Source organism: Chelon labrosus (assembly GCF_963514085.1).
Source record: "Chelon labrosus genome assembly, chromosome: 8".
In the NCBI taxonomy this organism is placed as follows: domain Eukaryota; kingdom Metazoa; phylum Chordata; class Actinopteri; order Mugiliformes; family Mugilidae; genus Chelon; species Chelon labrosus.
In genome coordinates this window covers 27,828,925-27,854,112 of record NC_140358.1, presented here as the reverse complement: position 1 = coordinate 27,854,112, position 25,188 = coordinate 27,828,925, and the positions used below count along the sequence as shown (strand labels likewise).

The following is a 25,188-nucleotide window of genomic DNA, read 5'->3' as shown; positions in this document are numbered from 1 at the left end:
CAATTAGCGGTAACCTAAATGGATAAAAGGAGGGCCAAGAGTCAGATGAGGGTGTCGGATAAATCTTTTTAGAGTTGGTTCTGTTGTCCTTGACTGAGGGTTGAACTTTTTACAACAATACATTTTCTACCTCTAATAAAAACTGATTACTGATGTGCAAAGGTTCAGAATATTCATTATTTACACTCTAGTCAAAAAACTAAATTCAGGTTCCAACTGAAGAGTCACATCTTTAATAGAAGACTCACAGATAAGAGTTTGGTATCCTGAAAAGGCTCAGTGATTGTTGCTGAACTGTTTTGAAAGCCGGTTGGATCCATATGTGATAACGTGAGCCTTCTGATGGCGCATTGACTCGAATTTGACCACGGCGTGATGAAGAAACGTGTTTTTTCATGGTTTCTGGTTAGTTTTAGTCTTGTCATTGTAAAGAAATTGTTGCAGGGATGACGGCCTTGGTCTTTTTATGGCCTAAAACTCTGGGCTATCTCAGAGCTAAGACATGTTTTCACCTTTGGAGAAGTGTCTGAGACTCTACGTACTCCAGTGGTAACTCAAGGACTAGTTTCTTTCGGTTCAGGAGCCGTTTGCTTCCCAAACTAGAAGTAGGGACGAGGGTCAAATCAAAGTTGGCGCATGACGTAAGTGCACTAAATATTCTATTGAAAGCCCTAGTGTTAACATTTATCAGCGTCTACTAGGCTGGAACTAAACCTCTTTGGTGCAAATAAGCCTGTTTTGTTAGCAGGGCTGGGTGTGACTACGGATTTTCTGATTTGATTAGATTTTATTCATGTAATTTGGAGATATTCTAGTTGTGAAATAGTTTTACTGAGTTATGAAAGAGCTTTTCACAAAATTAAAGTTGTCATTTGTTCCAGAGATTTGTGGTATTTCCATAATATTTTATCTGTAGTTGACACATCTTGCATACGGCTTTGCTTTTGTCCAGAGATCATATAAAACAGAGACAAGAAGGAAATGCTCCATTAGAATCGTAACACTCACCTCCGTCAGCGTCCTCCTCGCAGGTCCCTCCGTTCTGACAGGGGCTGCTGTTGCAGGCTTCTACCTTTCTGCAGCACTGGTACACCCCAAACACCCTCCTGCTCCCTGACCCCGTCCACTCGGCCGCCGCGTCGCTGTCCGCTCTGATTGGCTCCCCGTTGAGCTCCAGGCCCTCTAGGCAGCCGGTGAAGTTACTCGGACGCCTGCGGAACTGCGGAGCGCCGTCCCGAGCGAGAGAAGCGAAGAGCAAGGCGCCGTGGGAGCTCATCATCCGGCACGGCTCGGTCAGGGCGACGGAGGCTGGATGCTGCTCGTCCACGGTCAGTCTCAGGAAGGTGGAGTTGACCTCCAGCAGGACGCTGTGCCAGCGGCCGTTTGACACCAGGTGAGATCTGATCAGCAAAGAGTCAGGGGAGGTGTTTCCACATCTGAACCTGAACTGCAGCTCCCCGTTGTTCAGCTGAGGAAAGAAGATCAGAATGAACAGACATCACTCATGGTGCTATTTCCTTTTCAGGTGATCACTTTTAAAAATAGTAGTGTGTTCAAAACGCGTCTCAGACCAACCATGAACCCTACACTTAAGGCTATGCCAGTTGTGCCCAGGAGGGGTATGTTCTTTATGGATATCTGAGTTTAGAAATAACCGAATCAAATGTCATTCTCTCAAAGACCAAAACAAAATGGACGTTAACAGGAACTCACAGTTTAGGTCTGTTTGACATTTAACAACAAACAGCAATTGACATTTTTTGGTTATGTCATGTTTCCTTGCTTGTTAAATTGATTGCTGTGTTTAATTATTGTAATTGTTGCTGGCGCTAATCTTCAAACGGAAGGATTGATTTTGTGGTTTTGCAGGTCAACGGACGTCTAGACGTCTCATCGATGCTTCACTTTAAATTCACTCGAACAAAACTAGATTTATTTTGGATTTCTGGGAGAAGAGAATCATGTAAAGCAAACGCAACAGAGCTTTCAAGTGAAACAGCACACATCAAAAACAGTGTTTACATCGTGCAGCCTGTTGCAGACTGCAGATGTTAAGGCGGTTTATTCCGTTGACAAGCGTTCTGTGTTACAAATAAAACCAGGCGTTGCCGTCGGGCTCCCTTGCTGCGAGCGAGCGGCAGAGTCCCACATTTACTCAGCATTTCATCAACATCAGCGGGAGCCTCTTAGCTTTTTACTGCACGCTCAGCGTTCCCAAAAAGAAACGAGGCAGCAGCTTTTTTCCCTCCTCCCTCCCGGCACCTTTTATCTACTCATGTTTTCTTTATGTATCAGGATGCTCCTCATATCCCCTCTATTAAATATACAGATAGGAGTGTGTATTTTGCAAATTGCCGAGCATCCCCTTCCCAATGCATCGGACGCCAAAGGCCCCCCCGATGCATTATTGATACTGCTCGGCCTCTGCTTCTTAAATTAGCGCAGGACGATGAGCTTGTTTCTCTGTTTTTATTTCTTCTCGCTTCTCTGGGAGAGGTGATGCCTGTTTGCGTTCTCTCGTGTGCCAGAGATACAGTTCGATTCCCCGTGGCTGGGACGGTGAAAAACAAACAGGAATGATTCATTTTTATGGGAATGAACCAGAAAAATTCCTTTCATGGATCAATGACAGAGCACAGGGAAAAGGCAGAGGGAGACGAGGGCTTTGGTTTATCACGAGAAGAAGCAGAAGCGCTGGCAGAGGAACAAGTGAAAACACTGTCGCTTGTCTTCTAATCTATTTTACATGACTTGCCGTGACTTCTGGAGTGATTTATGGGGGATATTTGTAGAGCGACGAGTTTTATTTTTTTCTTACAGTACCAGCACAGCCGACGCTGCACGGGCACCGAGTCAACTTCAACTCCACGGGGACAGAAGCTCCACAGCATCAGTGCTTCATGGCTCCATAAATCACAGACCCCCCCCCCCCTCGAGAGCCGACACAAACGCTGTAAGCTTCCTGCCGGGGAGCTTGAATGCTGCGGGGCAAAGTTCAGCGTGCAACAGCAGCTGTGACACTCATGGATTCTGCTGGCATATGCTGTGTATGCAGGAAGCTGCACCTCAGTGAGAGTGGCCACTTGGTTCGATGGAAAACTGGGCAACGTGGAGATAGAGTCGTCGTTTGTGGCTACTTTTGTACACACACAAAGCTGAATTATACCCTTAAAGCCATAACATTATGACCCGTTTTAATTAAGGCTGTCAAAACGAGCAAATTTGTCCCAAACACCATGTCTTTGGTCTAAACCGTAGTTTGGGAAATCAGGAAGCGATCGATGCAGCAGGAACACAGTGGAAAGCAAGCAGAATCTGAAGTGCAGACGTAGTAAATCATTTTACCCTCAGGGTCAAAACTGCCAATAGAATCCCTTAAGAAGCGTCAAACAAACAAATGAGCAGTTTCCTTTTAAGACAGTTATCTGCATTTACTGTCGATGCCGAGCAGGGAGGTTTCTGAGCAGCTAAGATATTGATGAGAGTAATTCCAAGTAGAAAGACATCCTTTCCAGGCAAATTAGGTGGTTAATTGTGATCAAATACTTTAATCTATTGACAGTTCCAGTTATAATCAAAATAACATGGATAATATCATGCACTTCAAGCTGATGTGACAGATTTGAGCGACTTTGGCGATGGGGTCAGAACATCTCCATCTCCTGCAGCTCTTGTGGGATGTTCCTGGTCGACAAGGGGTCAGTAACGCCCGAAAGTGATCCAAGGAAGAAAAAAACCATTGAGGAGGCTGACCTGAGTGGTTCTGATCCAACAGACGAGCTACTGGAGCTCAACACATTGAAGGAGTTGATGCTGGTTCTGATAGAAAGACAGAGTCAGAACACTCAGTAGGTCTCAGTTTGTTTTGAATGGGGCTGTGTAGCTGCAGAACAGTCAGGGGGTCCACGCTGACCTCTGACCTTTGATGAAAGCTCCTATAATGGACACATCAGACCAGGACGATGGAGACATGGAAGAAGGTGGTCCATGTTCAGGTGATGGGATGTACCAAGAGTAACATCCACATAAAGGCGTATAAGGTTTTCTGGGAAGAACGGTATAGACGCTGAGATCATCGTAGATATTCACTGGTTAGTGAATGCTCTGCTCCCCACCATGGGGAGCAGAGCATTCAGCCGCTCTGCTCCCCGTCTCTGGAATTCACTACCACCCCAACTCAGAAATATTGATTCATTTCCCCATTTCAAATCTCAACTCAAAACATATCTGTTTAAAACTGCCTACGCCACTTGATGACAATTACTCTGCCCCCCCCCCCCATATTTTATTCTCTGCTGTTTCTTTTATGAATTGCTGTTTCGTTTTATGAATTGCTGTTTCTTTTATGAATTACTGTTTCTTTTTATGAATTGCTGTTTCTTTTATGAATGTATGTACGGTGTCCTTGAGTGCCAAGAAAGGCGCCTATAAATAAAATGCATTATTATTATTATTATTATAAACAAGTTATTTAAGTTTTGAGGATAATTATGATCCTGATTCTACCCCATCGTGCATTCACATCCTGGCTCAGTGTCGAGCGTGCCGACCGCTCTGCTGTCACTCCTCATCAAGGACAACGGTTTCCCTCCTCCGCTGAGTCACCTTTACTCGTTCTACACAGCTTAGCAAAGCAGCTTCTCATTGGAGCAGGCAGAATTACCATTTCAAAGGTGACGATCTGGAGTACAATGTGTGCAGACATAAAAGGGAACTGGCAGCAGCAAATAGGCCTGAACTTCAGTTTTTCCAGAGGTGAGGCTCTCGACGGAGCATACTGATGAGACCAGATCGTTTGTAAGAATCCACCGAGATTCTCCGGGGGGAACGTGGCGCGCAAACAGCATCTTGTCTCCGCCGAGAAGTTTCTCTCAAGTCATCACAAAACCCGACCGATGGATTCTCTCTCTCTCTCTCTCTCTCCGATGACCACATTATGAAATTCCATTTGAAGCCATTTTCTGCTCACAGTGAATTAGGCAGGGACCCGTTCTTGCGTGTGCTCGAGCCAAGATCCAAAACCCAAGAGGTGGAACCTTGGGAAAGACTGAACGCTGCTTTTTGAAGTTTTCCCAGAATCAGAATGATTGCATATTCAGCCTGGGAAGCACACGGATGTCACATAAATTAGACGGGCCCACGAGGGGAAGCATCGCGCAGCATTTCAAGTCCATATCAAGCCTTTTTTTTTTTTTTTTTGTTATTTTCTTTATCTGTTTAGAGAATTATTCATGCCTCTCAAAGAACACAATTCATTATTCTCTTTCAGCGAGTTGATTTAATATGGTAGAGTAGACCTTGTATCGTAGCACCAGGATGAATCTTCCTTTCCCTCCAGACAGTTTCGCAAAAAAAAAACACAATCAATAAACCGTGAAGGTTTTTATTGGGTTTGCTCTGGAGCATTTTAAGGGGAAAAAGGGAAACATGCGGCTCACGTGCCGTCGATACAAGTTGAGTTAAAAGGGCACTGATGAGCTGATTAAATGCTGGGAATGGGGAGAATAATAAGCCGGACCTGTATCGCCGGGCTCGTAATCCGATGTGGAGCTTCAGATGCGTGCGGGTTGGGAGTTCAGCAGCGCGTCTGATATTCAATCAGAGGCATTTGGCACAAAAACACACGAAGCAGCGCGGAGATAAAACGATGATGGATATGCTCTAACACGTGATCATCTGCAGGATTGAGATGGTACGATGGGGACAGACTAAAAAAAAAAAGCCCTCATGCACAGGGAGCGTGAAGCGGCCCAGGACACGGCTGGTTAATTCACAGCTTAGAAGGCCACGCCGTCGAAAATGTCAGCGTTTGTCACGAGAGAGCAAATTTAAAATCAAGTTGATTCTGTTTGCCAAGTTTCAGGGTGTCAACAGGTGCCGTGCGATTGTGACGGCGCTGACCCAGATACGCAGCACACAGAGTCTCGCTATTCTGGGATCCGTGTTTGTGGTAAACACAGAAAAGGACAAGCAACGAGAAAAACAAAACGTGAACGGCAAACGGCTCGCTAGAAAAAAACAACAAAAAACACAACACGACACCAGCGCTGGTAACATGACTGCTGGCACAGAGAGGGAAATCAAACGCTGGCATTTAAGATGATATCAGCTAGAAACGTTGAAGTCTGTCATTAGCGTTTCCCGGTGAGACCTCCTTCAGATTAAATCAATTAGTTTTTATCATTACAGTCGTAAAAAAGGGGGTCAAACAACAATATTACCACAACAGTTTATGAAAATTAAGCAAAGATTTAATCTCTCCACGGCAGCAGTACTTGAAGAGCAAAATAAATTAGCTCTGAGCTCAGGGGACAGAAAACAGCAAAGCAAATATTTACACTTCCTAGAAATGAAGGAAAATGATTTCTCGCTCTCGTTCTGTCTGCCTGAGCCGTTGTGACATTTCCAACCAGCAGACAAAGAGGTGTATTTCTCCAGTGAGTCCATCAAATCCTCAAATGCAAAGTCTTTTGTTTCCTGGTTTTTCCCCTTGGAGCGGTTTTAAATGAATGCTGCAGCGCTGAATAATCACCAGAAAAACAACTTCATTAACTCAAAATGTGAGCTGATGTGTTGTTACCAGTGGTGCTCTGAAGACTTCACCTTCATTATTCAGTAAAGTTAAATCAACTATTGACGCAGTAGTTTATATTTATGTTTCATCTTTATGTAAAAAACAACAAACCGTATTTTTCTGGTAACACTCCATCTGGGTTTCATTACAGTATGTTTCAACCGGTACAGAGAATAAAACCTCTGTATCCAACTGGATATTCCTCTTTTTAAACCAGCCACAGAGAGATAAATACCTGCAAAGTTCCAAAGTCATTGGTACTGTTTGTGGACATGATGAGGCTCTGCTGCTGGAAGGTCCTGAACCTCAGTGAGAGTTTGAACTCCTGGGTGTCCTCGTCCATCCCGTGGAGATACTTCAGGTAGGACTTCTCGTCAAACCTCAGAGCCGACTCTGAAACACAGAATCACAAAAGCAACGGAGAGTAAACAAACATGGATGATGTAGAGAGGCACAATTTTACAGATTATATGATTAAATACAACAAGTTATATTGGACCAACTGATCAATTCATACATCAATTAATCAATCAACCAATGCATTAATCAACCAATCAATCAATCAACCAACCAATCCATCAATTGACCAACCAACCACCTAACTAACTAACCAGCCATCCAGACAGACAGACAGCCAACCAACTAAGCAACCAACCAGTCCAAAAACCAACCAATCAACCAACCAGCAAGGTAGCCAACCAACCAACAAACCCATCAACTAACCAACTAACCAATCAGCCAACCAACTGACCAACCAGCCAACCAACTGACCAATCAGCCAACCAACTAACCAACCAGCCAACCAACCAGCCAACCAACTGACCAACCAGCCAGCCAGTCAACAAATCCATCAACTAACCAACCAACCAACCAGTCAACAAATCCATCAACTAACCAACCAACCAACACACCAGCTAAACAACCAGTCCACTGATTGGTTCACATAACTGATTAATCGTCTGTTGTTTTCATAATGACTGGATATCTTTAAATATCTTTGAATTCAGTGATTCTTGGCTCTGTAATAAAATATGTATGAACTTATTCTGTTATTTCAAAGAGGCAGAAAGTCGCTAGATTTGGATGGCACTGTAGATAAACTGTAGTCTAGCACCGTCTGCACATTTTTCAAGAAGCTTCAGTTTTTCATACTTGTTCTCCACCTGACAGATCCTTACCGGCTTTGAGTCTTCTAAGACCAAAGAGGTGTCCGATATAGTCAAAATATGGTGGCGATAAAGTCGGAAGATGATCCAGAGAAAAAGGACTCTAAACGTGATAGGGAGTCTCTCTCCTGAAGAGCCCTTGGCTGACTTTAATTCTTTGGGCACGGCGCTAATCCTCACAGGAATGCCAACAAAAACCGCTGAAGACGTGCCGACAAAGGTGGCGCCGCTGCTCAGTGGTTCAGACGTCCCGTTGGCTTTAATCAAATCTGAGCAATCATATTCTCTCCAAAAGTGTTCTTAGGGATGTCTATGAAATCCGGCGGATTTACCGCCTTACAGCTTTGTGTAACAGGTAAGAGGAAGAAAAAGGAGCTTTGATCTCTGGAGAAGACAGATATCTTCATTGGGTTGTCTACAAATACATGTCTCTCTACAAGCTTTCTCCCAGGGAGTGCAGGTGTTTAATCTGAGGCAAGGGATAGAAGATTTATGTTTTTTCTACTAATCCTGACTAGAACAGATACTATGGAGACTATTTACTCACTCCATGCACAGTTCTGTGTCATCCAAGAAAGAAAAGTTAACAAAACTTTTCAACTAAAAACACTGGGGAGATTCCACGAGGCACAAATACACTCAGCAGCCTTTCCCTTTGTTTGAGTGTGAAGCTGACCTGTAGAAATGCTTTGTTTGTACACCAGGAATTAAACATGCGTCCTTTAATATTTAGTTCGCTCACTGCTGTTTGTATTGCATGTGGATTTTTTCTGGTATTTCTTGCACATTTATAAATAAATAAACGATGATAGAATAAAGAAAACGCCAGCGTCAGTTTTCCTCAGTTACGCCGTTTCTTTTTTTTTTCCTGTACCACACTTCACTTGGGCGAGAGTCGGTGGAGGGCAGCGTGCTCGGTGTGAATGTTAAAGACAAGCTGAGAGAGTCGGCTGAAATTACTCTGCTGGAGCTCACGCAGAGTTCAGTCTCTCATTCAACGCTGCAGCTTTGAACTGGATCAATTGTCAGCAGCAGCAGACTCGTCCTGCTCCTCAGAAGACTAGACTTCAGGCTGTGAGTTAGCGTTGAGATTGTCACTCCTGCTTAAAAACGCCGCCGCCGCCACGCACGCTCAAGTCATTGATGGCTCTCTGAAGCTCAGGCACACACACTCATAGACAGACGGGCGTACCGTTACAAGGGCAGGTGCTCTCCCAGGTGTGTTGAGGGGTGATATAACCGGCTCTGGCCGTGGTGAAATAGCTCAGTCGCTCTCCTGACAGCCGCACGGCGTTCCTGCAGCCTCGCGGCGGACAGCCGGTACCCAGGCAGCCGTTGTGGCTCATCCTGAGGATGCTGAGACCCAAAGATTCCTCGATGTCTGACATGATCCCTGAGTCAAAGAGATCAACAATTCAGAGTGGTGCACAACAAAATGGAGCAATTGAACATACGGCCTGTGAGCCAAAACCCATCTGAGGTTCTAATCTGGGTGCAAAAATTACACAGAAGACTTTTTAAAAAACTTTTTTTTCAAAAAGTAACTGCTATTCCTAATTTGTCCACTAGGGGCCAGACTGTTTTAGTATGAGTTGTGTGCATAACACAACACTGAGGCCCAGAACTAAACAGCAGGTGTTTTGTACAAGGATAGTTCATTAAATGTTAACATTTTCATCATGTACTTGTACTTTGTTGCACTAAAACAACCTTAAATGTTACTGGTCCGGCCCCTTTGACGTCAAATTGGACAGTATGTGGCCCCTGAACTAAAAAGACTTCGACAAATCTGCTTTAATGAATTAGTAATTGTGTCGACTGATCACCTGTCAGCCGGTTTATCGGCAGGGACTGGACACGTCCGCTCTGAGGTCTCCAGATCAGTAGGACCTCCAGGACCTGGGTGTCGGGCAGCTGCTGCAGGCTGGCCAGGTGAAACTCCTGTCGGGGTAAATCCAGAGCTTGTCTCAGGCTGTGCTGAAGGCTTCTCCAGTGATCGCCCAGAAACGCCTCCGGTGACATCCCGTCCAGCTGCAGCGTCAGACCGGAGTCCAGCGCTCTCTGGCTTGCCGCCCAGACGTGAACTTTGACCCCGGTCCAGACGCTGAACTTCCCGTCGCTCACGCTGACGTTGAGCGCGTACGAGCCCTCCTCCAGGTTCTCGTCGGCCCAGATCTTACCATCAGCCTGGTCGATGGAGAACCGCTTCCCGTCGGGGTTTTCTGACACCAGGTTGTAGGTGAGGACGTCCTGCAGGTCCTGGTCCGTGGCGTGGAGCCTGCCGATGACCCGGTTTGCAAACAGCCCTCCGGAGGTGGTAATGAAGACTTCCAGGGGCACCACAGAGGGAGGATACTTGCTCTGCTCAGTGACGTTGATGTTGACCACACAAATGGAGGACAGAGGAGGGTGGCCGCTGTCTGTCACCTGGGAAAAGATAACACATATTCTAATAAAATACTCTTTAATGGAACTTTATCAAAAGGAAAAGAATTAAAAACTATCTCTTAAACATGTGACAAGATGTTATAAGTAGTGTACTCATTAACAGACTGAAATAATAAAGTCTTACTACTTTCACTGAAGTATTGTGTATGTAATGTTGATTATATTTATTTTGCGAGTCCTTTGTGTGATCCTCTAAAATCTTTGTAAATCCTTTCTCAGTACAACAATGGTCAGAATGGAAAATGCAGCTATTTCGAGCAGAATACCATCAATCATCACTTTGTGAGCCTAAAATACATTTGTACCAGCCAACAGAATCCAAACAATGCAGTCCACTAGTCTGCACATTCAGGGAAAAAAGTCAGGAAAGCTGTAACCTTAAAATAACCTCCTGAAACGTATTTATATCTAGAGCAGACTGAATATAAAAGGAGATAAAACATCAATTCAATTAAACTGAATGTGTCAAACATGTTAAAACACACGGAACATGTGGATTTAAAACACGTCCATGGTGTAAATATGTGAATCCTGTGTAAATTCCCAGTTGAAACCTAACATGTGAAACCGATGGGATTAAATGTGAGAGCCCTGTAGGTTTCCATATGAAACTCAGATAAAAAGTGATGGGATTACATGTGAAACTCATTGGACTACATATGCAACCCATGGGATGTAAAACCTATAGGTTTATATGTGAAAACCATGGGATTACATGTGAAATCGATGGAATTATGTGTGAAAATCATGGTATTACAGTTAAAAAAAATCATGGGATTATTTGTGAAACCTATAGGATTAATGTGAAACCTATGGGATTATATGTGAAACCCATAGGATTACATGTGAAAACATGGGATCACAAGTGAAAACCGTGGGATTACATGTAAAATCATGGGTTTATGTGTGAAAACCATGGTATTACAGTAAAAAAAAAAATCATGGGATTATTTGTGAAACCTATAGGATTAATGTGAAACCCCATGGGATTACATGTGAAACTGATGGGATTACATGTGAAAACCATGGTAATTACGTGTAAAAAATCATGAGATTATATGTGAAACCTATGGGATTATGTGTGAAAGGCATGTGAAATCCATACATTTCCATCTGAAACCGACGGGATTATACGTGAAATTTATAAATACTCATAAATGTCCAATTTATCCTGGGAATCCTTCCTACCTGTATCTTGAGCTGATGCTGTGGTTTGACCTTCTTCCTGAGCGGAGCCGAGAGCGTCAGGAGGCCGCCCTGGTCGACTTGGAAACGGCGGCCCTCGTTGCCGCTGACGATGTGGAAGGAGAAGGGCGGACCGTTCTTGGGCGTGTCTTTGTCCGTGACCACGAGCTGGAGGATGGTACTGCCGACCGACTCGCCCTCCTGCAGCGGAACAAAGCTTATTAATTCATCTCCTTCTCGAACCTTAATTAGTTCCAGATTAACATCCCAACACTCCTCCTGCTCACAACTTCAGGGCCACGAAACTTTAGGAAAAAATAAAAATACAGGCCTTAAACCGCTCGCTGTGATGGATCACCTTATCTCAAACGCTTGCATACTGATTTTTTATAGTGTCCTGAAATTAATAGAAACCGGTGGTTCGTGGAAAATAGGTTATCAATCTGGGAGACAGGTGGCAGCAAAGTATACAATATCTGGAGTTAATGGGCTAAAACCGGCAACACCTCCAGAGACAACTTTCAGACAAGATAAAAATGGCTTCTTCAGAGGGTGAGGGAGTCAGGAGTTTGATTCCAGGTTTTGGGGTTCGAATGGAAGAGATTCACCTTCACTGCAAAGGTTTTCACAGGTGAGAAGAGTCTGAGATTGAAGCCACTCCTCTTAGCTCCAACATCAGTCAATCACTCTTGTGGTGACTCGTCAGAGAATGGACATGGGCCTTCTGAGGGTGTCCTGTGGTGTCTGGTAACAGGATGTTGTTAGTGGGGGGGGGGGGGCTTTTGAGGGGAGGGGCCTCTGTGGATCATCCCACAGATACTTGATCAGTTCGGGATCTAGTGAATTTGGAGGCCAGGTCAACACCTTGTGCTGTTCTTCATGTTTTTTTGAGTTGTTCCTAATGGCTGCTGCCATCAAGGAGTGTCATTGCTATGGGGTGGGGGTGCCTGGTCTGGTCTAGGTGGGTGCTACATGTCTAAGTAACATCCACACCAATGAATGCCAGGTCCAGAAGTTTCCCAGCAGAACACTGAACTGTCACAAGATGGTTTAAACGTTATTCACTTCTCCTGTCAGTGGTCATAATGTTATGGCTGATATATATATATATATACCAACAGAGGGTTAATTACTTCAAGCTAAGCTCTGGTTTAATTTGAGAGTGAAATGCGTTCACATGGATCATTTTACGTGTCACTACTGGAGGTGAGTCCGCCAGCACAGATGCAGCTTGATTTATCACCGTGCTGCTGAATCCTTTGAGGCCGTCCCACAAACTTAATGAATTACCTGTCCATCTGCTGCTTTTAGAGAAACGCTCAAATGTAACAGCAGCCTAACCCGGTCCCGACGCTCCACTACAACAGATGTGTGAGTCGTAAAGAAGAGCGAGCGTCCAAGATATGACAAATAGTCAACAACAAAGACACGTAATTGCTACAAGACAGAAGACGCCGACCTGTCGACCTGCAACACCTGTCTGAAAAAAATAAAACAAACAGAAACAAGACGACTCATTTCCTCTGCCTCGGTGACATCCATCTTGCCAACGCGATCAGAGGTTCTGGCTGCGGAGGCGTCAGCAGATGGGTCGATATCGTCCACTTTGGATTCACAGCCACGCGACGCTCGGCAGTGCTTTGGCTGGTGAACAAGTTATTCTCTGACTGGATGAGGAGTTTCTCTGCTGGCAGGAGTGATGGAGAGAACAAACTGTAACGATGAGCAACGGAGAGCGTCCCTGAAACGAGGACGCCATAGTCCTAACGGAGACATGGGGACATGGGGACATGGGGACACACAACGTCCAGACAAGTGTTTGAAAAGATGGACCAAGCTGGAACCCATGTGGACAGAAACGTTGGAGATGTAGAGACATCTTGGTTGTCTTCTGTTCTTGACGTTCAGGACTGGAGGAGAAAGATGGAGAACTTCTTTCTACTCCTAAGCCTTCTTCTTTTTCTCCCACTTCTTTCTTTGTCCTCCTCCTCTTCATTCCTTTTCTTCTTCTAATCTTCTTCCTGCTCTACCATCTTCTTCCTTCTCCTTCTTCTTTCTCTACTTCATTCTTTCTTCCTTCTTTGTCCTTCTTCTCCTCTTCCCTTTTCTCCTTCTCTTTCATCCTCCTCTTCCTTCTTCCTTATCCCTTCTTCTTGTCCTCCTCCTCCCTTTTGTTCTTCTTCTCTTTCTTCACCTTCTTCCCCTTCTCTTCCTCCTCCTACTTCTTCTTTCTCTACTTCTCCTCTGGTTCCTTCTTCTCCTCCTCCCTTTTCTTCTTCTTCTCTTTCTCCGCCTTCTCCCATTCGTTCTTTATCCTCCCCACTTCATCTCTTTTCTTCTTCTCCTCTTTCTTCCTCCTCACCCCCTCTTCTTGTTCTCCTCCTCCCTTCTCGTCATCTTCTTCCCCCTCACCTTCTTTTTTCTCTTCTCCTCCTCCTCCTCTCATCCTTCTACTTCTCCATCCCTTCTCTACTTACTCTCCTCCTGCTCCTTCTTCTCTTCATGTAATTCCTTCTTCTCTTATATCCTCTTCTTCCTCCTCCACCTCCTTCTTCTTCACTCCTCCTCCTGATTGTTGGGAGATAAAGTTTTGGGGAAAACTTCTTCCATAACATTTCCAGTCACATCTGATGCTAGAATCAGATGAGTTTCTGTTTCTAATTAATCGACGTGGCGATGGCCCTGACGGAGACATGTGGACGTCCAGACTGAGACATCCTGGAGCACAGGTACAGTATGTGTCCCGTTAGAAGCTGCTCCACTGCTGCAGACTGGGTCGTGTAATTAGAGGGCGGCGCTGATGTCCTGCGAGCTGCAGCTTTGATCCCCAACAAAGTTCAGCCGTCCTCTCTGAAGAGTTTCACTCTGAGCGCATCGTTTTAACGAGCTCCGGTTACGACGGAGCAGCTCTCACGGGTCAGCATATTTCCACCGGAGAGGTTCTGGAGAGAGAGAGCTGAAACAGAGAGCGACTCCGATCTGATTTCTCTTTAATTATCTCTCCTCGTTAGTTCGTCTGTCTTCATTATGACCCTGGGAGCAGCAGGTGGACGTTTCCAGCCTCGCTCGACTCTCGTTGAGCTGCTCTTTGGGGGAGTTCATTATATTCTTGTTTGCTTTCTGAGGTTAATAAGGTGAAAAGTTGAACTAAAGTGGCTCTTTTTTTTTTTTTTTTTTAGTGAGACGCCGCATGTTTTCCTAAAAATGTGGAGTCTCAAAATAAAGGCCGCCATGGGGAATAGGTTTTCCACTGAGTCGTCAAACCTCACACATGAATGCGGCCGTCCCCTCTCAGGACACCGGAGGTTATTTGTGGGAGTTGATGAGCAGGCGCTTCATTCTGGGTGAATTTTATTTACTATTTATTTTTTGTTGTTGACTTTTTGTTGATGCAGCGATTTGCAGGCAACATTTTTTATTTTTTTATTTTTTTTATTATTTCCAAAGGCTCCAGGCTGATAATGTGTTTGGGTTCCCGAGCTGAAAACAAAAACAGTTTTTCTCGAAGGATTCTCTGGAAAGAATCTCCCAGAGTTGCCTACGGTGTCCTGCAGGGGTCAGATTAATTCTTCGCATTGTGCAAAAACACAATTTAAAGGTGACTTTACACATCTGTAAGTATCAGAAAAACTTCTCCTCCTGTTCTTCTTCTTCTCTTTCTTGATCTCCTTTCCCTTCCACCTTATTTTTTTCCTTCTCCTCCTCCTCCTCTCATTCTTCTACTTCTCCTTCCTCTACTATTCTCCTCTGCTCCTTCCATCTATTTTCTTCTTCTTTTATATCCTCTTCTTCCTCATCCACCACCTTTCTTCTCATTTCTTTCTCTTCTTCCTCCCTCCACCTTCTTCATTTGTTCCTCCTCTCCCTACTCATTTTCCTCCTCCTCCAACTCCTTCTTCTTCTCCCACTTCTTTCTTTGTTTCTTCTTCTTGTTCTCTTCAACCTCCTTGTTTTTCCTCTCCTTTCTTTCTCTCCTTCCTCCTCCACCTTCGTTATCATCTACTCCTCCTTCCTCTCCTCCTCCTTCTACTCTGGGTTGTTAGAGATATGGTTTTAGGTAAAATCTTCTTCCGGTGGATTTGAAGCCATTAAGATGAGATCATTTTATTTAGGGTCCACGTAAAACAGCTTTGTTGGATCAGAATCATCTTGAAGAACTACTGGTAAAAAGACTCTTGATCTGAATCAGGACTTGTTAGTACTCCTGTGTTGTACTTCAGTGTTGCTTACGGTGCATTTCAACCTTGTTTGCCTGCCACTAGAGACTGCACCGATTTCATGCCTGTAGCACACCAGAGGCTTCGTACAGATAAAAGAAACGGTAGCCGAGACTCTGCCAATCAAAGAGTCTCAGATATTCTCCACGTTGTTGGGTTTTAAAAGAAAAGAGTTTGTTGGCGCCTAAAAGTGTTTACGTCCCTTTTGTTTTCCACATTTCTGCACACGGAACGGACAGAAATGGATTCATGAACATTGACATCAGCCAATGTGAGAGAGGCCTTTAGCCGCTTAGATTGGACCTTGAGATCAACTTGTAACCCCAGAAGAAGATGCACTTACCTTTGCATCTCACTCATTTTCCTGAATGAACAAACACCAAAGCATAATATTCTTTGTCTACTTTCAGGACTGAATCTGCCATGAAAAGGTTTTTGAGTCATTTTATGCAGAAATTATATAAAGAATTATATATAATTATAAAATGTTAATATTATAAATATATGATTTGACTTTTGCAGCCTTGCGTGTGATGGCGGAGACGCTGATGCCGTCGTACCTGCAGCTGCAGACTGTGGTTGACCTGGGAGAAGACGGGCGGGTTGTCATTGACATCTGTGACGGTGATGGTGATGACGGCCGCCGAGGACAGAGGAGGACGTCCTTCGTCAGCCGCCTGCACCGTCAGAGAGTAATGAGGGATCTGGAGAGGAGGGGAAAAAGAGAAAGAAATTCAAACACTCTTTCTCCGTTTGGGAAATGGAAGAGTGGATTTATCAGTGAGACGGACCTCCTCTCTGTCCAGGGAGGTGCGGACGGTGATTTCACCGCTGCGAGGGTGGATGGAGAACTGCTGCAGAAGGTCTCCGCTCACTATAGAGTACCGCAGCAGACTATTGACTGGGCCGTCCTGATCAGTGGCCGTGACCTAAAGAGAAAGAGCAGGGAGGAATCAGTCATTAAATGAGTTAAAGTCCCTTTAGGTGTCAGAGGTCTGATCAACACAATGTACTGACAAACAAATGCAGTCTAATAGAGCAGCATGGATGCTTAATAAGATGTTGACAACAAAACGATGGACAGTTAAGGATGAACAGTGCCTTTATTGTTTAATGTCACATACTTTGTTGCTCCGATTAGTTCTAGGCTCTACTGGCACTTCCTAGCTTCCTAGCCTCCCAGCTAGTAGTAGCTCTTCCTAGCCTCCTAGCTAATAGTGACTCTCCATGGCCTCCCAGCTAATAATAGCTCTTCCTAGCTTCCTAGCCTTACAGCTAATAGTCACTCCTCCTAGATTCCAGGCTAGCCACTCGGTGCAGTTCTTAGTCTTCATGAGCTGGTAACTGAATATTTTCTGCACTCTGAAGGCATCACATTGACATTCTGGATGTTTTTTTTTTTAGACATTTTGTTGTCAAATCCGTGCAACATTTAATCTAAAATGCATTAGTTTCAACACACAACTAGTTATCCAGCTCAGAGTATATCTAAAAACAAAAGGCTGACTTTAAGTTCTTATTAGGAATATCCTACACACTAAAGTGCCTTGATTTCAGGCCTTAACAATATGCTGCTGACCATATTAGCTTCTTTTAATCTTTGCTGAATAAAAGCACGCCCTGGTTTCCTTTTTATTGCCATTTCCTCACTTTAACAATGAATCCTGTTATTTCCTCCCAGCCGACAGCCAGTTGACAGCCTCTCTTCTAATTATGTGAAATAAATTAAGGCCTTTCTAGCGTCGTGCGCCATTTGTCTGCATACATGCTACAGATAAATGGTGACGGGAACAGGCGGCGGGAGACGACAGATGTCGAGTATGAAACCATATGATTACAGCCTCGTCATCCAGCCGTGGTGCTGCCATCAGTGAGCCACCGAGCTGTGTTATTGCTGTGTTATCTCTGCAGCTGGCCTGACAGGTGACGACTGACATGTTGTCGGATAACTGTCCGTGTTTTCTTCTTTTTTTATTTATTGCACATGTACATCATGAACAGGCAGCCAGATCAGCTCCTGCAGTCACGCTGCTACTGAATGTACAGATTTATTAACGTGAGGCGAAATCTCTTCGTTTAATCGTTTCTTTTTCTGTTTTTTTATTACGTGATCTGTCATTTGTGCATCTGCTGCTCAAATGTTTACTTCCTGCACCCATCGTGGCGTGATGAACTTGCTTCGTTTTCCCAACATCCAGTCTTACCTTCATCACCAGGCTCCCGGGCGTCAGATCCTCGGATATCTCGCCGCTGTAGTCGCCCCGTCCGAACACGGGGGCGTTGTCGTTCACGTCCGTCACGTTGATGATAACCATGGTGATGTCGGTGAGGGACGACTTGCCGCGACTGCCCTCCACGGACAGGTAGTACTCCCGGGACACTTCGAAATCCAGCGGGGCCACGAGGGTCAGAAGGCCTGTAGGAACAGAAGTTAAATAAGTTTTGGGTTGTTTGTATAAGAAAAACAACTTGAGTGTGAATCAAGAGAAAGCTCACAGGACTGAATGTGTCCTTCACCTCCTCTTTCACCTTTGGTTTCCTCAAGTGTAAAACACCACAAACTGACCGTGTTTATTGAATATGAGTGTGCCGCTGTGCAGAGGTCAATGTAATGTTACAGCAAATTCTTGGAGACGATGAAACCCTTGAATTTTAATCAGTTACTTCTGATAGAATACATACATCGAGTCGACTGACTATACAAAGCTGCAGCTTGTAAACAGAAACACTGTGGGATTTAGAAATCCTGATTTAGATTGTGTGTTGCTGTACAACCTCCTTCACCTCCGCCAGTGGGCCCGTCATTACAAATACATGCTGGTTGGCTGAACACACAGTCACAGAACCTCGGTTTAAATTTGTTTTCAGGATGACAAATGTGTTTGGTTTGAGCTGTTGGAACAGATAGTGACTCTGATGTTTAGTACATCACAAGAAAGATGACAAAACAAACTCCTACTAGACTTTTATCAGTCTACTGTGTCCTCTGGGAAAGTTTTTGTTAAAAATGAGGCAACGTGCCAAAAACTGCAGTCAGTCCTATGTCCACTAGAGGCAAATGAGTTAATCCCCACAGACGTCCATGTTAAAATGTTCATCTTTAAGCCTTGATATAATTTAAACACACTCCCCATACAGTTCAATGGAGAAATTAGCTAAATCAGCTATAGGAGAGTCGGACACTGCCAACATGGCGACGGCCGGAGACACCGTGCTGAGCTTCAAAACTTCATATACAGTCAATCTGAGAATTCAAATTTGATGCTAATCAGTTGGATAATCCTTTCCGCATTAGTTAGCATGCTAACGTCAGGGGTTAGCGTGTTAACTTTCAAATATTTAACATGGACACTGAGTACATACTATACTCTGTAATATACTATATTAGCAGTAATGTCAGCGCTAAAGGGGGACACATACAGGAAGGGATGTGATCTAATCTCAATTTTGAGGCAACGACCAATGGGAGCGGCAAACACAGAATTCCCCAACTGCAAGGAAACACCGTCCACGACTTTGGTTCCTACCACCAAATTCAACACGTCGACGGCCGGCTTGGGGTTTTTCCTTCTTTAAATACAGTCAACTGTAAAACTAAGAACTGAAATTTGATGTTTATAGGTTAAAAATGCCTTTTAGCATTGGTTAGCATGGTAATATCAAGGGTTAACTGTTTACAATTTAACATAAGACATTGACTATAACATTTTATAATAACGCAACACTTTTTGTATTTAGCATGTTGGTGTCACTGTGCACGGTGGAAAAACCTTTGGCAACACAAAGCGGTACCAAGTTGAACAAATCTCAACTTTGAGGCGCCAACACAGAATTCTCCAAACGCAAGGAAACAGCGCAAACAACTTTGGTTCCTACCACCAAATGTCGACGTCGGGCTTGGAGCCGTCGTCAACTGGATTTTCTTTTTAAATAGAAGAAGAGCTTGCTCCGTCCATACGCTAGCAACGTTTTTATGTTTCGCTTGTTTAACTGGGAAATATCCAATGGGCAATGAGTGAATTGCTTTAAATGTGTACGAGTCTTTACTGATGGGCATTCAGCTGTTTGATGGAGAAGTATTCAGTCGTGAGCTGATGTGTTCTGGGTGGAGACTGATGTGTTTTTTTCTGGTGCTTGAATGAAAATCCACAGGATAGACATGTAGATGAGAGCGCCACGCATTTCATTCCTCGCTACCGCTGCTTTTCTGTTGCGCATCTGAACTGTCGCCTCCTCCACCGTCCTCTACCCTCCACATGAACTTGTGTTCTGCAGCTCTGCTTGATCGCACATCAGACTGGAATGCAGAACCCACATTATGTAGAGTGACAGATATAATGCGCCGTTCAAAATGGATGTTCGTGGGGCGCGAGCGGGGTGCTTTGGATGCTAATATCTCCCTATAAGTCAAACCCGTCTTGTGTGCGTGGTGTCGTGTGACACATCTAGTGAAGTCTTACTTTTGTCAGCTCAGTGAAGCTGTGAGTTTAACCTTTCGGGAACTATAAATCTCTCGGCAGCGGTATGTACGTATCTGTCATCCACATGTGAAGCCTCAATTTATGGCGGCGGTGATAAAAACAGGCGTCAGAGGAATTTTTTTTAGTCTGTTAATGAGTTCCTCTTTATCTATAAGCTGCCATGCCACCTGAAAAGATGGACCTTTTCACCCGCTGGTCATTTCATCAACAGAGCCTTGTTACCAGACGCTTCTAGTGGCTATAAATGACACGGTTATATATGTATGTTGTAGGAGGGACAAAGAAACCACACTTTAATATAAAAGAAAAGACAAAATCCTGCAAAAATCTGCCTGGACCAATCAAATCGTTTGGGCGAGGCTTTATGTGGCGATGGACAGAAGAGTAACAGTAGTCATACACGTCATCTGAGCGCCATGGAGTTGAATTTGTTTACAACAAAATAGCTCTGATTGGTTGGAGGACGATCCAGCCGATGCAGAGGTATTTATTCCTCTGTTTTCTCAGTTGGAACACGCCCCATAATGAAATCCAGGTGGTACCAGACTCATATTCTAATAAGAATTGAGTGTTGGCTACACCAGGCCAGCCACTCAGTGCAGTTCTTAGTCTTCATGAGCTGGTAATTGAATATTTTCTGGACTCTGAAGGCATCACATTGACATTCTGGATGTTTTTTTTTTAGACATTTTGTTGTCAAATCCGTGCAACATTTAATCTCAAACGCATTAGTTTCAACACACAACTAGTTATCCAGCTCATAGTATATCTAAAAACAAAAGGCTGACTTTAAGTTTTTATTAGGAACATCTGCGGGTGGTGCCCATTTAAAACTAATTGACTAGTGCCTGTTAATGACACAATATTTTGCTCAGATCAACCTGGGAGGTTTATCCTTTATTACATTTATTTGTGGTTCTCTAACGACCCAATAACAGCCAGAAAGACTCAAAGGGAGAACGGGGGTGAAACTTTTTGGGGACAGATGTTAAGACTGTGTTATAGATCTCAGTCCTGCATCGTTCAGATTCATTCAACAAATGTTTCCTCTGGCTAAAATGTGGACGTTGTTCTCAAAAGAGCACCTCTCGTGCTTCAGATGTAGGTGGGCAGCTGAATCCTGGCCTGAAGAGCAACTTCCTCTAGTTGCTAATTGTTCGTTGGAGACTCTTAGTCATTTGAGTTTCAGTTGTACACCACCCACAGACGTTCCTATATAAACTCCAACTCCCCACCACCAGTCCTTTAGAACTGAAGAAGCCACTTCAATGAAATTGCAACAACAACCAGACGCCTTTGTTCCTTAATTTTAGATACGTCATAAAATGAGATTTCACAGTTTAAGAAACTAAACTGCAGCATCTGTAACTCTTAAACTTCTAAGGAGGAACACTTTCACAAGTGCGGTTTGAGCTCTAGTTTTAAAATAATCCTGCTTCTCCAACCGCACACTGAATCTGGGTTAATCCACTGCAGAAAATAGACCCAAAGAAATGCACTTTGTCTGCTTATTTTAGACTTCTGTTGACACTTGTTTCAGGAAAGTAGTATTCAGTGTCTTTTTTTTCTCCATTAAGCTGCACATTTCTGATCTGATTCTACAAACTGTAACGTAAACCATGGAGAAACATGCATGCACAGGTTGGGTTTTTTTGAAGGACGTGTTCACTAAACAAAGAATAAATCCAGAACTTTATCCGTTAAGAAACACCAACAATACTCCGTTAAGTTAAGGCAATCAAAAAAAAAACACCGGAGACTCATGAAAAGATTAGAATTAAGAGCGGCACGGTCCGTCGGCCAAAGCAAACACCTCGTGGTTGGAGCAAAACGGAACACTTTTATAAAAACGTCTCTTTCCGCTCCAGTAAAAACTCCCTTCACATCCACACATCTCTCAGCAGTCAACAAACCACAACCAAATATGTAATTATTGTTTTGGTGGGCTTCGTCGCTTCGAGCTTTCTACAAACCGTTTGGAGACGGGGACAAATTGTAATTTGTTGTAAACTTTTTTCTTTTTAATAATGTTGACGGGACACCGCTCGGCGAGTTTATTCCAGCCCACAGAGCCTGAGTGGATCTGAACACTGCAGCCCGCCATCTCCAGCTGTGTGTGTGTGTGTGGGTGTCGGGCTGCCAGCCAGTCTGCTGGAGGCCTATTCATTGAGAGAAAACAAAAAGTGGGATCCAACAAAAACAAGAATTCCCCTCCAACGAAAGGTAAATTATTCACACTTTATTGATTTTTATCAAGGTGATTCCTGCAGCTACTCACAACGATCCACGCCCTGATATTTATTAATTTGTTCTTTTTTTTTCCTACTGTGAGAAAGTTGGCCGAGCTCCAGGGTTTCATTTCCATCAACAGCCCCGCATCTCAACCAGTTTGTACATTTTCTTATCTCGCAGCTAATGTTCATGTAAATGTGATCAGGTGAAAACCAGTAGCTGATTGAAGCTGATAAGGAAGAGGAAAAACATTAAAGCATGCTCACTGAAACTCAACGGCAAAAAAAAAATAAAAAATGGACGCCATTTGTGTCGCTTTACTGCAAATAAACTAAAATATAATGCATGCAACACTTAAAACTGTAAAAAAGACACGTAATGATTAAAACCAGTCACAAAAATGACATTTTAAACCAGTAAGGACAGGTTATTACCCTTGTTTATTGCTGTGTTGACTGAAATCAGGTCCATTTTTAGTCGTTTTAATGTACACCTTTAAAATCTTAACCTTATTACTGCCTGAAAATCTGGAATACCAGCAGTTGTTTCCCAAAACCTACAAGTTTTAGTTTGAAAGCTATTCAGATAAAACATAAATCTCATCGTACTGTTGCTTTAATGTTCTCATTACTGAAGCAAGAGGACTAAACGTGTCCAGCACCAGTTTTAGAAGCTGTTATTACCTTTACCAGCTACCAGGGGTGAGTTCTGGGTTAACAGACTGTAGTCATATGAGTTTCAGGTGGACACCACCCACAGATGACCCAAATAGTCTATCAGAGCTGGAGACTTGTACTCCAGCTGTCTTTGTTCTGTTTTGTACTGCTGTACTGATTTACAGTAGAAACATGCTTCTCCTTAAAAAGAGATTTATTGACAAAAACTAGAAAACTAGAAACATTTCCAACCTTCCTCTCACCCTAAGATCTGCACGTTCAAACAGCTGTCTGAAGGAGTGAACGCGGGCGAAATGTCCCTGTTTTACTAAATTATCATAATTACACCACCGGGAAAACGGAGTGATAACAAAGCAACAGCCATGTCAGAGAAGAGGGCAAGAACCGACCCGTTTGGTTTCTGTCAGCCTTCAGCTTTAGGTGTTCACACGGTCTGCTGCAGTGGTTTTAAAACTGAAGGAACTGAAGCCGTGAACTTTAAGGTCCAAAAATGATCAGGCATAACATTATGACCACCTTCAGAGAATGGACATGGGCATTCTGAGGGTGTCCTGTGGTGTCTGGTAACACTTGATCAGTTTGGGATCTAGTGAATCCTAAAATGTTTTTGTGTGTGTGTGTCTGTGTCAGGCTGCATCCAGCAAGAAGGTTCTGGGTTCTAATCCCTCGGCCGACTGGTTCCTTTCTGTGTGGAGTTTGCATGTTCTCCCTGTGTCTGCGTGGGTTCTCTCCAGGTTCTCCAGCTTCCTCCAACCATCCAAAGACATGCTGGTTAGGTTCACTGGTGATTCTAAATTGGCCGTAGGTGTGAGTGTCTCTCTGTGTTAGCCCTGTGATAGACTGGAGACCTGTCCAGGGTGGACCCCGCCTCTAGACCAATGACAGCTGGGATAGGCTCCACCCCCACCCCCGCGACCCTTCACGGCTGCCTGAACGGCCTCTTTTGTGCCGTTACTGTGAAGAAATCGATCTGGATTCCCCCCACGTCCTCCCTGCTCTCTGTAACGGTTGCGTGCAGGTGATTATTCTAATGTGTGAGATTCACTGTGACAGGTCTGTGATGTAAACAGAGATACGGTCGGTGTTCAGCTGCTCCTACACGGCTGCTCACGCTCCCCGCTGCCAGATTTCTGTCAATAGCGGTTCCTCTCTCTCGTTCCGTGTTCAGCTAGAAGCAGCCGGAGCTGAGGAAGAAACTGGGCGAAGGAGATTTGTCATTGTCAACTTGAATGCTTGAACGCTGACGACTTATCGGAGGGTGACTGTGCACAAACACACATGTTCAGGTGTTTGCAAAAGATTTGAACTATTGGAATTAATGAAGAGTCCAAGAGTGAAAGTAAAAAAATGAATCGACAGCGGTGCATCGGGACGTGTTGATGCACATCCGTGTGCGCTGGTGTTTGGGCAAAACAATAGAGAGCAGAGCCAAGACGTCAGGTCCAGACAGGCCTCAGCTTCTCTAACTACATTTCTTCAATCGGCCTTTATATAAAAAAATGAAGCTCCATTTCGGTAAATAGAGAAAAATTGTCGACATTAATCTTTAGTTCCAAACCTTAAACATGAATAATAAATGATGTATAACGATTGAAGGAGAAAGCAGTGAGTCATCACGTGTGAAAAGCTTGAATCATTAAATTTGAGGAATTATTGCATCAATAATTATCAATAAGAGTTAATTAATACTTGTTCAGTTTTCTCATGCTTTACATATTTTATCACGTGACTAAATCTGTGTGATAAATTGATCTTCTTTTGAAAGATCTGATTTCATTCCTGTTTCCTCTCGTTACAAACTTTGCAGATTTTCTAAGTAAAACTGTGAAATGAACTGAAACATATAAAAGTTGCTGCTGGTCCTTCTCTTTCTTCTCCTCCTCCTCTTCTTCTTTGTTTCCTTGTTCTCTTCTTCCTCCTCTGCCTACTCCTCCTCCGTCTCCTTCTTTCACTGCTGCACCCTTTCCTTTTCTTCTTCTTTACATTCCTCCATCGCCTTCTTCTCTTCTTTCATCTCCTACTTCTTCTCCTCTTCCCACTCCTCCTTTGTCCTTCTCTCTCCTCTCCGTCTCCCCCTTCTTCTTCTTTAAGTCCTTCTCCTCCTTTTCTTCTTCTTCTTTCTTCCTCCTCCGCATACTCCTCCAATCTCTATTTAACCACCTTTCTCTTCCTCTTCTCCTCCTCCTCCTCCTCTGTGTCCTCTTTCTC

At 43.9% G+C, this 25,188-nt stretch overlaps 1 protein-coding gene across 2 annotated transcripts in view; it reads right to left on the bottom strand.

Annotated features, from left to right (window-relative positions):
* The window catches only part of fat2 (FAT atypical cadherin 2), a 109,015-nt gene that overhangs the window by 16,239 nt on the left and 67,588 nt on the right, over positions 1-25,188 (bottom strand). For both annotated transcript variants that reach the window (XM_084549966.1, XM_084549965.1), the window contains 8 exons: positions 17,795-18,006; positions 16,382-16,519; positions 16,151-16,294; positions 11,377-11,574; positions 9,567-10,167; positions 8,933-9,133; positions 6,810-6,967; positions 1,009-1,468 (listed from right to left, as the gene is read on the bottom strand). In XM_084549966.1, coding sequence (XP_084406092.1) covers positions 1,009-1,468; positions 6,810-6,967; positions 8,933-9,133; positions 9,567-10,167; positions 11,377-11,574; positions 16,151-16,294; positions 16,382-16,519; positions 17,795-18,006 — 2,112 coding nt within the window. The remainder of the gene's footprint in view (positions 1-1,008; positions 1,469-6,809; positions 6,968-8,932; positions 9,134-9,566; positions 10,168-11,376; positions 11,575-16,150; positions 16,295-16,381; positions 16,520-17,794; positions 18,007-25,188) is intronic.